Source organism: Poeciliopsis prolifica, unplaced genomic scaffold, assembly GCF_027474105.1.
Source record: "Poeciliopsis prolifica strain line A6 unplaced genomic scaffold, Auburn_PproV2 SCAFFOLD006, whole genome shotgun sequence".
NCBI lineage: Eukaryota > Metazoa > Chordata > Actinopteri > Cyprinodontiformes > Poeciliidae > Poeciliopsis > Poeciliopsis prolifica.
The window spans coordinates 7,324,643-7,340,753 of record NW_026562381.1 but is presented as its reverse complement, the minus strand read 5'-3'; the positions used below and the strand labels follow the sequence as shown (position 1 = coordinate 7,340,753).

Here is a 16,111-nt window from a genome sequence, read left to right as displayed (position 1 = left end):
TGGAGGTCCATTAAGCACGTATATACTTTTGATATATTATTAAGGATCAAGACCTTTGTGTTCATTAAATTTAGATTTTTCCCTCTTAATGCAGCTTTGCTAAAATTAAAAGTGGCTGAGAAAGAAATTTCCCCTCAGAGCGAAGCACAGCGGCCAAGTTGGCAGCAGGAAACAGTCATCTGCTGGACAGAAACTAACTGGGGCCTAAAGTCACCCCATAGACTGCTGAGGATCCTGCCAAGACGCATTCAAACAGCTGCAACTTCAAGTCTGTTAATACACCAATGCAATTCATCGGATCTGTTGACCTTTCAACTTGCAGACTTGAACGCATCATAGTTTAAAACTTGAAGACATGAAAAAAAACCTACTGGAAGTTTACTTTAAGATGAATCTGCCACTTCTCAGAGTGAGGTTTTATTCTTGGAGCCTTCATAAATAACACAGGAAATAAAAGTCCTAATATTAATTGATCAGATTCGTGCTACATCAGGCCTTAAGATTTAGATTACTGTTGCATCAGACACCAAAAAGCTGCAGATGTGACATCATTAGTAAAATACTACTGCAACATTTCTTATTAATGTTCTCAGTACTAAACCCACAGCATTACTTTGTAACTACATCACTCCACTTTGGACAAGGTTTGTGTCGATAAGATGGCTTTTTATGGTCTGTGGCTTTATGAAAAATAAATGTCCTCATCTTTATGATGAGTCCATAAAGACATGAAAGCCACTAAATCAAATCTTATGGCTCACATAAAAAAAACAAATCTTGGTACAAATATGCTGATTTTCTTGATGGGGTCAACATGAAGCTAAGTGCTGAATACTGATCATGTGCAAAAGTCTGTCCTTGTTTTCTAGCTTCATCCAGCCACACTATACAAACAGATGAAAGTAGCTTCACACAAACTTTTGTGTATTTTATGAAATTTTATCTCACATTCTAAGTAGAAGGACATTTATTTTTATTAACAAATAAAATTGTAGTGATTCTGCCACCACCATGTCTTATCATGTGAAGATACGGCTGCATGAAATCCATTTTATTTTCAAAGTTCCTTTATATATATATATATATATATATATATATATATATATATATATATATATATACATATATATATATATATATATATATATATATATATATATATATATATATATATATATATGCTTCCAAACAATATAGTTTTTGACACAGAGCAGCAAAACATTCAACAATCCCTCGACTCATTGGCATTAACATCGGTATCGGCTTAGGTTTGTCAATTTTTAACATTATTGTCAGATATTGATATAGGTAACATTTCCATTTTAGTGCACTCTTGTTTTGTTGTGGAATCTTGCATAAACTCACAAAAATACAATGAAATATGCTGTCATAATCTGACAGGAAGTGATGAAACTGGTTTGTTATTTTTTTTTTTGTTTTTTTTTTCTTTACCACATAATAAAAATCTCACCCATGAACAAGCACTGCAGTCTTTCAAGGAACTGCAAGCATGCCCTACTTTCATCTTCCTTCCAAGAAAAGCAGCAGAGGTAAACCTGCATGCTGTCAGAGTGCAGGAATGACAACGGGCTTCCACCGCTGCAATAACAGCACGTCTTCATTTCATGTAATTGTCGTCTCCATGAGTGCAGATGGGACGACAACTCCAGCAGATCCTCCCCCCTTATTAGCACCACCACCCTGTGCTGGCAGCTAGCTGTTGCTTTTGCTATCCCAGAAGCCAAACTGTTTTGTAATTACGAAGCAGGATGGATCAGAGGTTCCCCTGCTGCAAAGTTTCCATTCGGCTCCATGAAGCTGCAGTGAAATGAGCACATTCATCTGCTGCCGAGGTGCCTGTACTGTATATACACACATGCACACACTCAGCTCAGTGAGAGCAATTAGACACACAAACACGCTTTTATGCCCTCGCTAGCACACAACTCTGCTGCCGTTGTCATGGCAGCCGTTGGTAAGGCGGAGTGAGGTTTTTAGCAGCGTAATCCCAACGGTTGAGCTGCAAGAAATGTGAAAAATAGCCAGAGAGATGAGAAGGATTGGGCCCCGAATATGAAGATAGAAAAACTATTTTAGGATTCCCTGGTAGGATGAGAGCCGTCCTGTTCCAGTTTTCCATGTTTTTTTTCTTCTCCTCATTCATTATGAATGGAAGCAGGAATTTAACCAGATTTTAACTTAAGGCAGCAAAGTGTCTTTTTTTGCACGAAACTTCATCATTGTTTATGTCTGCCTGTCAGTCCACCTCTCTCTCAGCTCACCACTCATATAAATTCCTCACTGTTTCGTGTTTCATGATGCGAGCATCCTCTGACGTCAGTGTGCGCCACACAGCCCACACACACACTTCTATTTTTACACAGCCAGAGAGGCGGGAGGCAGGAGGAACATGGGGGAGTTTTGTTATTATTTTGTTTTCTTTTGCTGATGGGAGCATGAGGAAGAGGAGAGGGGTGTGAATGAAGACGAAAACAGTCACTCCCCTTCTATCCGTGTTGCTTGTAGGTGGACTATATGGATGAAAATGAGGAGTACTTTCAGCGACAAGCCTCGCACCGACAGTCCCGGCGGCGCTTTCGGAAGATCAACCAGAAAGGCGAGCGACAGACTATCATCGACACGGTGGACCCGTACCCCACTGGAAAGCCGCCCGTAGCCCGGGGTTACCACACGGTGAGTTTCAGCCAGTGTTTATTCTCACTGTGCTCCAGAGCCGCTCCGCCGCTGTAATTGCCGTTAGGATAACTTTGTGTTTTCTGCCTTTAGCTGATCTGGTCAGAGAAGGTTGTGTGTTGTGCTGTGATGTTTGATGTTTTTGGAGGCGCTCGCTTCGCCCTGCCCTTCTGCTCCTTCAAGCTTTCTTGTGATCTTTGCTGATTTAAATCATTTCCCTTCTTCTTGTTGGATTAGAGTTGCTCTACTTTTGTGTCTGTGTAGATACTCTTGAGACCGTTCAGTTTTCTGTTTGTTGATCATCTTTTTAATGAATATTTGTGTAGTTTGTTCAGCGTCTCTAATTGAGTCTCTTCTGGAACCGTGTTTGGTGTCAGAGTCGCTCTACTTGTGATTCATGTTGGGATGTTTGATCTCTTTAAACTGACTGGCTGAATTCTCAGCCTTTTTTGTAGAAATGTTGGAGTTTGAGTGAATTTACAAAAAAAAATGTAAAGGCGTGTTTTCTTCCAGCTGATAGGCAGTGCACATGTACTGGAGGCGGAAAGAGAAATGCTACAGCTGGAGAAAACTCCACATTCTTTAAAATCTCATTAAAAGTAAATCAGAGATGTACCAGTCCAACTTCCCCTGACTGAGATCGATTCATGATTTTCTTCTAAGTCTGCTCTGCCAGTCCCAATATTTTTACTAATGATTGTAACGTATAAGACATTGGTCTGCAACTTGTGGCTCTTTGAACCTTCCACAATGGCTCTTTATAATGTTGGCTTACAATTCAATAGGTCCAGTAAATGTGTTTGAATATGGATATAGTAACAAATGCAAGTTTTTATACATAAGGCACAGAATTTTTACAAAGAATGATGCTGTGAAATATCATTATTAATTTTGCTGCATATAATAATAGAAAAAAAAATCATATTTGAGCTGCAGATCAAAACTAAATTGTCAGATTTTGATCTTTTTTTTTTATCTTTGAAGAAAAATTAGATGGTTGCTGAATGTTGTTCCTCCACATAAACTCTTTGTACTCTATTTCCTTGGGAAAAGATAGCTCAAAGAAATAAGTGCAGTTTCTGCACACAACTTCCTGTTCCAAAGCATTTCACAGCATTCCTCTCATTCCCAGCGTTCCCTCGGGTCCTCGTCAGGGTACTCGTCTGTTTTTGTCTCCGACTTTGTGAATCTGTTCCTCTTTAAGAGGAGAAACGTAATCTCCTTCCAGCTTTCATCACGCCCCACTCTGATCTCCAAATACATGCTGGGCGGTTCTGAACTTTCTCATGGCCCGACATCTCCGCACGAACTCTGAACTCTGTGCTCGAAACAAATCCTGTGAGAAGGATGGAGCCTGCGCCATGACAACCAGTATTACCAAATGACAGCACACTTAGAAGTACAGTGTGGAAGGCAGATTATTTAACAATAATACTGTTGCTGAAGGAGAAGGTTGGTGACAGAGATGCTGAATATTGGCACTTGCTAAGCTGCATAGCATGCTAATCTGTAGCATTTAGAACGCCAGGCACAACCCAAACGTTCCTTCCTTCCTGCCTGAGGCTTGTCGAGGAGGAGAGAAGCACAACAAAGAAATTCTTTGAAGCGAAAGAAGAAAAGGGCTTATCTCAGTCACCATCTTTAAGATAGATGTGAGGATAGGTGTGGAACCATGGAGAGAAAATCAGTCCATAACCTCAACTTCTTCATGGCTGTATATGCCAGTAGAACATGCATCCAATCCAAACAAACATCAAGGCAAAACAAAAACAGATTCATGTCACCATCTTTAAGATGATGCAGGATGATTAAACAGCATTTTACCCTTTGAAAAACTAGTAAAATGGTTAAATTCTGTTAAAATGTTTGAGACACTAAAAAACGGCCAAAATTTAAATGCTGTTTTGGTGTATATTAGAAAGGACTTAAAAGACTGTTGCTTAAAATTTATTACGTTTGTTTCTTTATGACAGAGATGTCTTCCAAGGTACTTTTTAAATGAACTTATTAAAAAACAACGCCCTTGAATACGAGAAATGTGAGACTGTATTGAACAGGGGACTAATTTTGTCATCAGATCAAGATCTGTAGCAGGGTTTAAAGTTTTCCTTTCGTTTTCACATTTGTACTTAGAAATCAGGAATAAATCAGCCCCATTTTCTTAATTTTTGATTGGCAGGTCAGGCTTTTTAAAGATTGACAGTGAGTTAGGGCAGTTTCAGAAGTATTATGATTAGTTATTTAGCTGCTTGTTCTATATTAATCATAAAGTTGAAAACGATCAGATCTATGAAAAGAAAGTCAAAGATGTCTAAATTTAAAAGCAAAAATAGTTTTTGTTTAAATAAAATCCTGTTGATAGAGAAACACACACAGTAGGTATTTTAATATCTTCATTTCTAATTTGGTGCTTAGATAAACGTGTTTAAAAGTCAGCCATGATACTTGGTGAACCCTGAAACAACCTATTTACTTGCTACAAGCGTCACTTGCCTCCCTGATTAAAGAGAGATTGTTGTATAACTCTCAGGTCCCAGATTGTTTGCAGGCAGCTGTGCGAACTCCTCCTGTCCCTGAGCAACAGTGGGTCCAGGTCGTAATCTGCTGCAGAGCTCCATGAGTGAAAAATCAAAGTCATACTCACCTCAGATTGAAGCTCCCAGTGGGGGGACTCACAAAGACAACAATCTGAAGCTGAGCTGTTGTTAAGGGAACTTTATTAGGCCCTTAAGATTCAAACATAACGGAGAATAATTCCTTAAACACAAACAGACTCTGCTGTCATGACTGTAAGCACGTTTATTTTCTAATCTGAATGAATTCTGTTACACAGAGGACTGAAAGCATGTTTATTTTCTAATCTGAATGAATTATGTTACACAGAGGACTGAACTGGGATTAATATTAACATCCATTAGCTGATGAACATCACCAGAGTTCAATAAATCACCTGTTACTCTGTAAAGCCAGAGATTAATCAAGTCCGGAGTGATTTATTACGTTTATTTCCAAAGTGCAGGAAAGTTGTACTGGTTTGTCATGTTGATCAAAGAAATAAGCATCTATAAGATTAATCTTACGGCCAGTTTCAGGGCTACAATGCAAACATCACATTAGGTTGCACGATAATTTAGGCCACATTGTCTCTTTTAAAGTTGTGCAGTAAAGGGATTCAGGTGATCTGACTGATTGTGTAGATTTTAGTGTTTTTATAGAACTGCATAGATTACTGCTTTTAAAGTCAGATCTCAATTTCACCCCAAACAAACAAATTTTGGAAAACTTGTAGTTTGATAGTTAAATGCCACATGGACGCAGTAGAGAAATGTTCTGCGGGTTTCTTGTGTGAGATAATAGTTTTATCACACAAATAATTCTCATTTGTGCATTAAATTGTATTGACATTGGTATGCTGCTTTGGATTGTTAATTGATGTTTTGGATGTTTTTAGCTAATTCGTTTTAAAGTTTTTTTTTTTTTATCATATTCATTTTTTTTTTTTTTACCGTCACTGAAAACAAAGAAATGTTGGATTCATAAGGATCAAGATAAATATTTCACATATATTTCTTTCCATGTTTAAATCAGGGCGTGAAAAAGGACATTGTTTAGGATTCAACACATGTCTCCTGTGTACTCAACACTGTCAGTTGACACTTGTGTGCCTTGTTCAAAATGGACACACATTTGCACACACACACACACACACATCTGCACACTCTTGATCTTTTTATATTTCCCTTCCAAAATGGCTGATAATCTCCATTTCTCAGTCACTCTCCATTTTGCACCTTATCTCATATAATTCTCTAAAATCATCAGCTATTTGAGCCGTCAACCCAACATACACACACTCACACAAACTCACACACAGGTTTTCTCTCATCTCTTTCTCAGTCACTCTCTGTAGGTCTTTGTGGGGATTCTTCTCTGTCACTCAGACTAGAAAGAAATGTCAACATGGCTGCTGTTGATGGATCTTCTTTTGCTGAATGCTGCACAGCAGTTCGGATCCATAGTTCTTTTTAAGTTCTTGATTTGGATTTCTCCCTGTTATCTTTATTTAAGCTCATCCTTAATTCCAGGAAGACATTCCCAAACCTGGAAGGACTGGTGTATCATTTATTTTTAACATGTTAGCGAGGTTTGCACTTTCCAGGTAGGTGTCAAATCATTGATTTTTCTTCAGCTTGAATTTTTAAAATGTACTTCCAACCTCAGAAGCTGAGGTTGGAGAGTCACCACAGAGACAAAACAAGAAGTCCATCTCGACTATTTCCTAAAATACCATTAAGAAGTAATTTTATTTTTCTCTTGCTGTGCTAATAATCATATAGCTTCAGGAACCGTCAAATTCAATGCTAATTTGACTTAAACATAACGAGAAAAGCTTCACTCTGTTAGCTGCCCAGAACCGTCCCAAAAATCAAGCTTTATCTGCAGCAAAAACCTTCTCATCAATGTAGAGGTTAATGTCTACATTCTTCCTTATTGCTACTCAGCACCCAGCATTGTATTTCAGCTTCCCAAGCTGAAGTTTCTTTCAAATATTTTATACTTGTGTAAAAAAAATCCTCAGATAAACAGGGGTTGACTACACAGCTTTTGTTCTTTTATTTAACCACAACACTGATGTCAAAAGTGCTGCAGTGATCATTAAAACTGTCGGTAAAAAGTGCATTCTGTGATGTATTTAATTGAAACTTGGCTTTCACAACTTTTTTCTGCTGTTTTCTTCATAACTTAGATGTTCTCACTGCAAAGGTTTCACAGTTCATATGCTAATCTAGAGACAGAAAAAGATAAAACCAGGTGTATGATTTATTTTTAACATGTCAGCAAGGTTTACTCCTCCAGTTTTTCACACCCTCAGCTGAAAAGTATCGTATTTGATAACTCTCCTCTCTTCTGCTTCCTTTCACGGCTCGCCCCCTAACTCGGCTTCCAGGAATGCAATAACCGAAGGTACCGTATCCATTAGCAGTGTTTGTCTGTTGTTTTCATTGTGCGTCTTTTGTTTTCCAGCTGCACGTGTTTGGTAGGCTTATCTGCGTCTGATTCCCCATTCATCCTATCTGTAGCTGCTAGCAGACTTCCTCAATAAACACCTTCCATTTGCAGGCGCGGGCGCTGATAATGATGGAAAGGGAAGCTATGCTCCACTCTCCAATTCTATTACCATCACGTCAACAACAATATGAATTGAATTGTTAATAAGAAGGACTGATAAAAGACACCATTCTGCTGCTGCTATCCATTTTATCTCGATTTTACTTAAAAAATAAAACAAATAAATAAATAAAAAACACTGCCACATCCAGTTCTCAAGTAATGACAGGGGATGATGACTATCATTCTTATACAACTTATAGGGCTGTAAAGTGTGATAATGGTAAAAATTGAGATGATGAGGTGCATGTTTTTCTCTGAAGGTTATCTTTGGGCTCTTTGGATTATCATTATCTCTACTCTGGTTGTTGTGACAGATAGAAGATTTCAGTTTTAATAATTCTGCTGCATATAGAATGCTTTTACACCAATAGATCTTTTTCAGCTTTTTCAGTCTTTCATTAGGGTGCTGCAGTAACCGGGCGGAAAAGGATTAAGCGGGAGAGGTGGAAGAGATCAGAGCTCAAAGCGCTGATCGCTCGTACCTGCTGGTAAATGCAGAGAGAACAAACCCGCCACTCTCGGCTGCAGAAAAGCCGTGCTCCTATTTTTAGAGCTGTCCTTTGTGACTGCCTGCTCTGCCTCAGCTGCGCAGAGTTACAGAAGCCTCACTCTCGCATGGAAATTGTGTAGGAAAGGCAGTGATCAAAGCAGAACAAGTTTATTGTTCATTTATTCCCCATCCTGCATCTGTGACTGCTTGGTTTCTCAACGATCTTGTTGAACTTTCATAAAACATCATGATTTTTTAAATGTAATGCTATTGCAGTGCATAATTCATTCTCGTTTACATGTTTCAGCTTTCATTTTTAAATGAACAGAAGTGGGTACAGTAAAAGGAGTTTTTCATACTTTTATTGTAAGCAGTGTGTGGGTAGACTATGCAGTTTTTATTTGAAGTATTCTTTGTTTCCTTGATTTAAACACCCATGCCTCTTTTCTTCAGCCTACACCGCAAAGGCAACAGCACTGTTTGTTGTTATTAATAGTCTAATATCAAACATTAAGCGTTGAATTAAAGTGGAGCAGATATTTTTGGCTCAATAGTTCAGCTGAAATAGAGGCTTTTGTAGGCGAAGGAAAAGAGCTGCTAATTTATTGGCTGGGCTTCAGTTTTCAACCTGTGGTATAGAGAAAGCTTAGGTTGCCAGGTCCTTTTAGAGACCGAGTGTTTGGAGCATGATAGATGGAGAACATCTATTTGAATGGTAATAAGCCTGCATGGCAACAATCCCACAGTTTCCCTCATTTGTGTCTTTGAAACATGATGAAAATCTGTGCTTTAAGCTCATAATAGGATTGTTTGATCAGGTTACGGTTGAACTAATTTGCTTGATCAGACACTACAGACTAATATGGCAGTCTTCCCTACACCTTTGAGTAGATATCTTAAAATATGTTTAATAAAATAAAAATTGAAAAACATTCATTGTGAAACTAAAAAGATGTTTCTATTATTTTTTAGATGTATTGAGATTCTTTCAACTGCTGCCTGAGCAGACAGCTCAGCTAATAATCTTGCTAATATCAGGTTGTCGTAATCATGTTACAACATAAAGAGACAAACGGCAAATATAAGTTGTTGAAAACTACTGCTAATTTTAGCAGGTGTAATATTTGATTATCAGTCCAAATAACTGCTAATATTAATTTAGTTACATGAAAAACATAGTTTTTAACCATATTGATCAGTTGGTTAGGTTATTTTTATAACCACTGCATTGATAGCCTTTTTGAATTTGAGAATCTCCTCCCTTTCTTGATGCAGTTTGAGATTAAAGTTGAACATCATGTTCATCCCAAGAATGAAGCTGTTGAACCTGAAGAAGTAAAGACTTCCAGGTCGTAACCTTTCAGTTACTATCTGACTTGATCCGGAAACCTCAGGTTACTGATGAACTACTTCTGCTCTCGGTGTGCTGCTCATTCTCTTGAAAGCACTGTAGTTCATGTTCCTCCCAGATTTATGGTGCTTCCAGCAGGCGCTCCACTACAACAGATGTTTTGCCCCGATGAACCTACAACTGTAATCTTTTAGGCGAGTCTGGCAGCCCGTGTCTCTATCAAATTATTTCCAGAGCACCGTGCAGGTGACAACAGCTTGAAAAATGAAGTAATCCCATGAGCTACAGCAGCTATGAAAATGGAGTCTCTTTATTAGATCATTGTTCCTGCTCTCACAATGCCACTTAGGGCTTTTGTAATGGGACACGTCACTGATTAATGTCCTTGCTGCACGTGGCTTTCTGTTGACTTCCAAACAAATTCACTGAATGCGTTTAGGAATGGATCAATAAATCAAAGCCTGAGACGCTGATCTTCTATGGATGCTGCAGGTCTTTCAGAGGATCAGAGGAGCAAAACGTTCATGTTTGATCAAAGAACTTTTAACCGGCTGTTTATTGATGTGTGGTTGGATTTTCTGACTCCTTACAGCTTCTTATAGACATTGCAGAAAGATTCAAACCACACAACGTTTTGCATACTTAAGTTGTTAATGATACAATGTATTCAGATAAAAACCTGAAAATGGTGGTGTGCAGATGTATTCGTCCCTTGTTTAATCCGAAACCCCGAAATAGTATCAAGTGCAACCAGTTTCAATAACGGGTCACGTAACCATGTGGTTTAATGCAGCCATTCTATTTCTGGTTGGAAGAACAACCAGCATCATTAAAACTAAGACCTAGTCAAAGTTCATATTTAAATCCAAAATGAATCTGTGTCAAAAGTAAAAAAAAAATATTTTCCCGACATGCTCTTCACAATCTGACTGATCTTAATTGATTTAGCAATTATTGAATTGGGGATCTATAACAAAATGAACGACACACTTTAGGAGTTTTAGTAAAAATGATTAAAATAGTTTCCTTTTCCTAACATATTGCAATTGTGCTCTATTTTTGTTGAAGTCTCTTTACCTCCAAATAAAAAGAGAAGTTTTTGGCTGTAATGTGACAAACCTGAAAAACATAAACTCTTTTCCAAGTTTCTTTAGCTAAAAAACAAAAACCCAAAAAGACATTTCTACTAAGTCTTTGTACAGAGCCTAATATCACAGTCTAGTGTCTATTTTATTCTTGGATTCCAAGATGTAAATTTTTGTTGCGCTTTAAGGTTCTGTATAACAGTAATGTAATAAAATGTTTGTTATGCCTGTTTACTATTTTGATGTAATCTGGATCTGTCTAGAAGTAAAATTTGGGCCCCTTGTGCTGTTTTGAATATATGACTATAAATCTACCTTCGATTTAAAGCTGGAATCTCATCGCTGTGAGTTCATGTGTTTATTTTCTGGAGATGTAATGAGGTTTTTATGGCTCCAATGCTACGCATCAGCAAGTAAAGCACCATGCATGGCCTTGCTTATCACACCCACTTTGCAGTATGTTTACAGTGACACATGAGGCCGCCCCCCCACCTCCACCTCTTGCATTTAGCACACTGTGCATTTGAACATGAGAGCTTTAATGTTATTCTGAGGGGGTGTGTTTTTTAATGTGCCTGACTTTCCTTTAAATTTTGTTTATTAGTCAATAAAAGCCTGATTAATTGGTTTGTTGCTGGAAAGCTTCAGAATGATGGGGGGCTGGGCAGGAGTTTCTGATATTCCCAAGGCGTAGTCTGGTTGCTGCGGTGATGTAATGACGTCCTCTGTCCTCTTCACCCCCACCGCCGGGGGCAATTGTTGGAGACATTAATGACTGGGCTGCTCTGCAAACCACCTGAGCTTTTTTTTGTGCTTGTTTTGAAACATTACATCATGGCTGGGGCAGGAAAGGTGATGTCATCCTGGGTCTCCAGGCTTCTCTCACCCCATGGCGCCTCCCACTCGCCTCCCCTGCTGCTTTGACTGGAGCTGCTCCAGAACCAGCTAGTAGTACTCCACTTTCCAGGCACAGTCTAAGGACTGTGCCTGGAAAACTCCATTCGCAACAAATATGAGTCCCATAATATATTGCTTATTAGATTTTTGTGTTCTTGATTGTGCATTCATTCTTTTTGGAAGTTTTGCATTAGAGATTTAAGGCATGTACGATTGAATAATTTTTTTCTTGTATGGAGCAGGTATGCGCAGCTGCCATTCGGAATTATTGTTATTGATTTTCCCATTTCCCAGTTAATTGTGTATATTTGGATACTGAACATTTCCCATGGCAGCGTCCTTTGCAATAATTCAGATTCTGATGGTAGATTATTTTTGTAAAACTCCCCCAAAGATAATTTGAAGCAATTTATGAGCTAAAACACCAAAAAAACAAAGAAAGATGGAACTGGAGTAAAAAGATCTGTTAATCACATACTAAATAATAAGTAAATATTACATGTACAGTTTTCATGTTTTTTTGTCTCCTCTGCTGCAGCCAGTCTTGATTTCTGCTTGTTTTGTCATGAACTGAAGCTCTTTCACAATTTGTCATGTTTGACACTTCCATTCATTATTTCTGCAAATCTACATTCATAAGCCTTACAATTGTTAAACTTTTTAGCACATCAGTCTAATCTGTCTCTTAAAATTATGGGGTTTATGGTTCTTGAACATTATGATTTGGGATTTTTTTTTTTTTTTTTATCACCAATGCACTCCTTATTTTTCCATAGTTCAGAGAACTATGGAAACATAAGAACCACATGAAATAATTTGTTCACGCCATACCTTAATAACTGTAATTAGTTGCATTTAGTTCTTGTCAAATCAAAGGTTGGGTTTTTTAAATGTATCGTAACTTGATGCAACTGAAGCAAGTTGAATTAAAAAAAAAAAAAGATTATTTTGTATCTTGAGTGGATTTGTGTTTTTCCCAGTTTGTGCCACAGAGTGAATAGTTAGCATCTCCTGGTGATGCTGCGGCTCGTTGAGGTCCAGCTGAGTGGAGGTGAAGAGGCTCGCTCTGCTGCCACTTTCACCGTCTCTTTTATGCTCTCTTCTCCCCTCCCTCCATTTCGGCATATCTCGCTGGCTCCGTCGCCACAGCAACTAAAGGCACTGGAGGGTGTGTGTGTGTTTGAAGTGTGTGTGGGGGTGTAGGGGGTTTGCTGGATGGTTGGCTCTGTGGGTGCGGGGGCTCGTAGTCGCCTAGTTGCCATGGCTATCTCCACTGAGTGGCAACTACAGCTGGACCTCCATCTCCTCTTCGCTGCTTCTCTGAGGAGGAAGTGCTATAACTTCCCCGCCCAGGAAATGGCTTTCCTGCAGTCCGTTGCTATGCCAACCGAATCCAGCGGCTGCCTTGTGCTAAAAAGAGTGCAATGATTGCATTGTTCAGCTGCTGCCCCCCTTCAACACACCATGCCTTCTTATCTCCCATCACTCATCAATCTATCCATCTACCTTTTGATCTCCGCATCAGATTGTTCTCCATCTCTCATCCTCCCTTCTCTTATTTCCGTCTCTGAATTTGCCAGAAGAGCGCTCCAGCAGCATCACTGTCAGACTGGGAGGAGGTTCTTACCCCCTTCTCCTCCTCCCCCTCCACCCCTGACACACATCCACACACGCCGCTCCAAACAAACCACTGGGTACCTTGCTGGAGGCTGCAGGCGTTTCAGGCTTGAAACAATCTAATGGTGCACAAAAGGCGTTTCTACGTGCGTGCGCGCCGCTTCACTTTCCGTACGAGGGAGAGGGAAGGAGAGGAAGAGAGAGAGGGAAGGCGGAGGGAGCAAACGTGAGTGAAAGTGTTGTCAGCCATTTTTGTCATCTTTTTTTCCCATTTTTTCTGCTTTCTTATCGGCGCACTGCTGCTCCCTGACTGGAGATGTGACAGTCAAAATGAAGCAGGCTGTTAATCACTTGGATAAAAAAAAGAATCTTTTTTTATAATTCGTATCCATCTTCCTCTGTGTGGTTTTTATAATCCAGCTGGAATAAACGCAGGAGGTGTCGCTGCTTTGGAGAGCCGGATCGGGCCAAGAACAGCGGATACTCCCAAAACTATCAAGCAGAGACGGTACAGCTGAGGGAGAAGGGGGGTCGGGTTGTTGAAGATGAGGGGAAATCAGGTCTGGGATGTTAGACGTTAGCCCGGTGAACATTTTTTCATTATGAAACCATTAGCACATCAGACAGCAATGGAGTCCCGAGCCAGCAAGATAAAACCCCGGTAAGTAGCCTATCGATGTGCATCCTCTTTTTCTTTTTTTTTTCCTCTCCCCTCATCATTTATGACCCTGTAGATATGATTACCGGCCCTGTAATGGACGTGCATCGGACTTCTATTGAGTCTGTGCAGGATGAATGAAGGCAGGGCAGACCAAGGACGCGATCAGAGGCTGATCGTTGCCCCCGTTGAGTCTCAGATGTGTGTCAGTGTGTTGTACTAGAAACGGCCGCCATGTGCTCGCTGTCAATGACGCGTGCAAACACACTCACAGATGCTTAATAACACTAGCTGCACGCAATGATTTATATATTATCTAAAATAAATAAATATAATTTGTTTTTATTAGCATCATCAGTGACATGAAGGTTGTGCTTAGAGGAATATCTGCGATTTAAATGCTGTTAGATGGGAGCTCTGGCTGTTTAAAGAACGACGCCTCTGCCCTCGTTTTGCACGAAGGTGTCAGTAGTTGGATGTGAATCCTCTAGAAGTAGCCATGACAATAAACACTGTTTTACATTGGAGGAAAATCACAGTGGACGTTTACATTCAGTTTCCATTTAAAAACACTGATAAGAAGGATCAGAAATCCATAAGTAAATCCTTTTTTGTATTTTTTTACCGGCTGAAATTGTTTGATCCACCGCTCCTTTGCTGGTGGCGCTGTCCATGGTGCTGAAAGCAACCTGCAGCTCCAGCAGACACTCTGAGAGGCCTGACACCATCTGCACTTGAACAGTAAACGGATTGATCGACTGTCAGTGCCGCTGGCATCACTCACCCCGCGACCACACGCAGACACGCACTCAAGCACATGCAAACAGCAGGCTGTACATCTTTTTGATGGACGGTGCCTGGTTTGCAGAGCACATATGCTGTGGAGGGGGGGAAAAATCACCTTAATATTCCTGTAATTGCTGTAAATGTGTCACTGCTGATGAGTTATCTCAGCCGCTTTTCTCACAGTTTTCGCTGTTCCCCTCAGGGAGGCCTGCAGGATACCAAAGCTTCTGACATGCTTTGCATGATATAATGCTCAGTATGAATTTTTAAAACTGTTGCCAATGTATAAAAATCTTTGTATAAATAACTTTTTTTTTCTTGTGTGCTAAAATGTCTGTAATCATAATGGTCTGGAAATGTGGAAACTTGCTTTCTAATAAATTTTTAATTATTAATATACCATTTATATCTTATTTTAGTTTCAGATTTGACCAAAAAGTGAACAACAATCCCAACAAAAGATAAAAAAAAAACTAAAATAGTCATTCTTTTTTTTCTGACTTTTTGTCTATATGGTATTTGCACACAAATGAGGGCTTTTGTAAACAACAATTTATCTCAGCAGGATACCCCCCCAATGGGCTAACAGATCCTATTACAGTAATGGCATCATAATGTTTTTCCCATCAGCATTTGCTGCCATGACAGTAATGCCATGGCTCCTTATCTTACCCATTAACACCTGTGATTTCCATTTCTAGTGTAGCTTTTTACTGCAACAGTGGGAAAACCATCACAATTAAGTTACTGTTGATTTTTCTTTTTTTTTTTTAGCATCCTTTAGTTTTTAGTGATGTCATTTTTTTCAAATGCAATACATAAAAAAACACATTTCTGCTAAAAGTGTTGATTCTGATCATGTTGATTTTGTCAGTATCCGCTTATTTATTTTAACTAAAATTATTTATATTATATATTATGTTTTGCACCAGTTACACAAAGCTTTAAACTGCTGATGTTAGTATTACCCATTTCCTTCTTCCTATTTCAACTTTCTGAAAAAAAAGTCATTAAATTACTCACTTCATTTTGTTGAAAATATATTTCACAAAATAAAGGACAGGGTTTTCCAACGTTCTGCTTGAGGCCAAACTCTGATTTATTAGGTTTTATTAGGTTGTTATTAAATCATTCCCTATTCAATGTCTGTACTTGTCAGTATCAGAGTTAATGTCTGTGATCGAAAGAGCAGCTGGTGTCACACAGCTTTGCAGTTGGACACAATTTCGGAACAAAAACAAAATCACCACAGTTTAGACAATTTCAACTTTCTTTAGCAATTGATGTTACCGGTTGTAACATCCACCAGTAACATCCAACAAGATTAAAGTAAGCAATTAGAGATTGCCTTTTTATTCTAA

At 39.1% G+C, this 16,111-nt stretch overlaps 1 protein-coding gene across 1 annotated transcript in view; it reads left to right on the top strand.

Annotated features, from left to right (window-relative positions):
• Positions 1 to 16,111, top strand: part of LOC129360415 (rap guanine nucleotide exchange factor 2-like) — a 96,322-nt gene that overhangs the window by 51,517 nt on the left and 28,694 nt on the right. Inside the window, 1 exon segment of the mRNA XM_055030621.1 lies at positions 2,527 to 2,694. Coding sequence (XP_054886596.1) covers positions 2,527 to 2,694 — 168 coding nt within the window.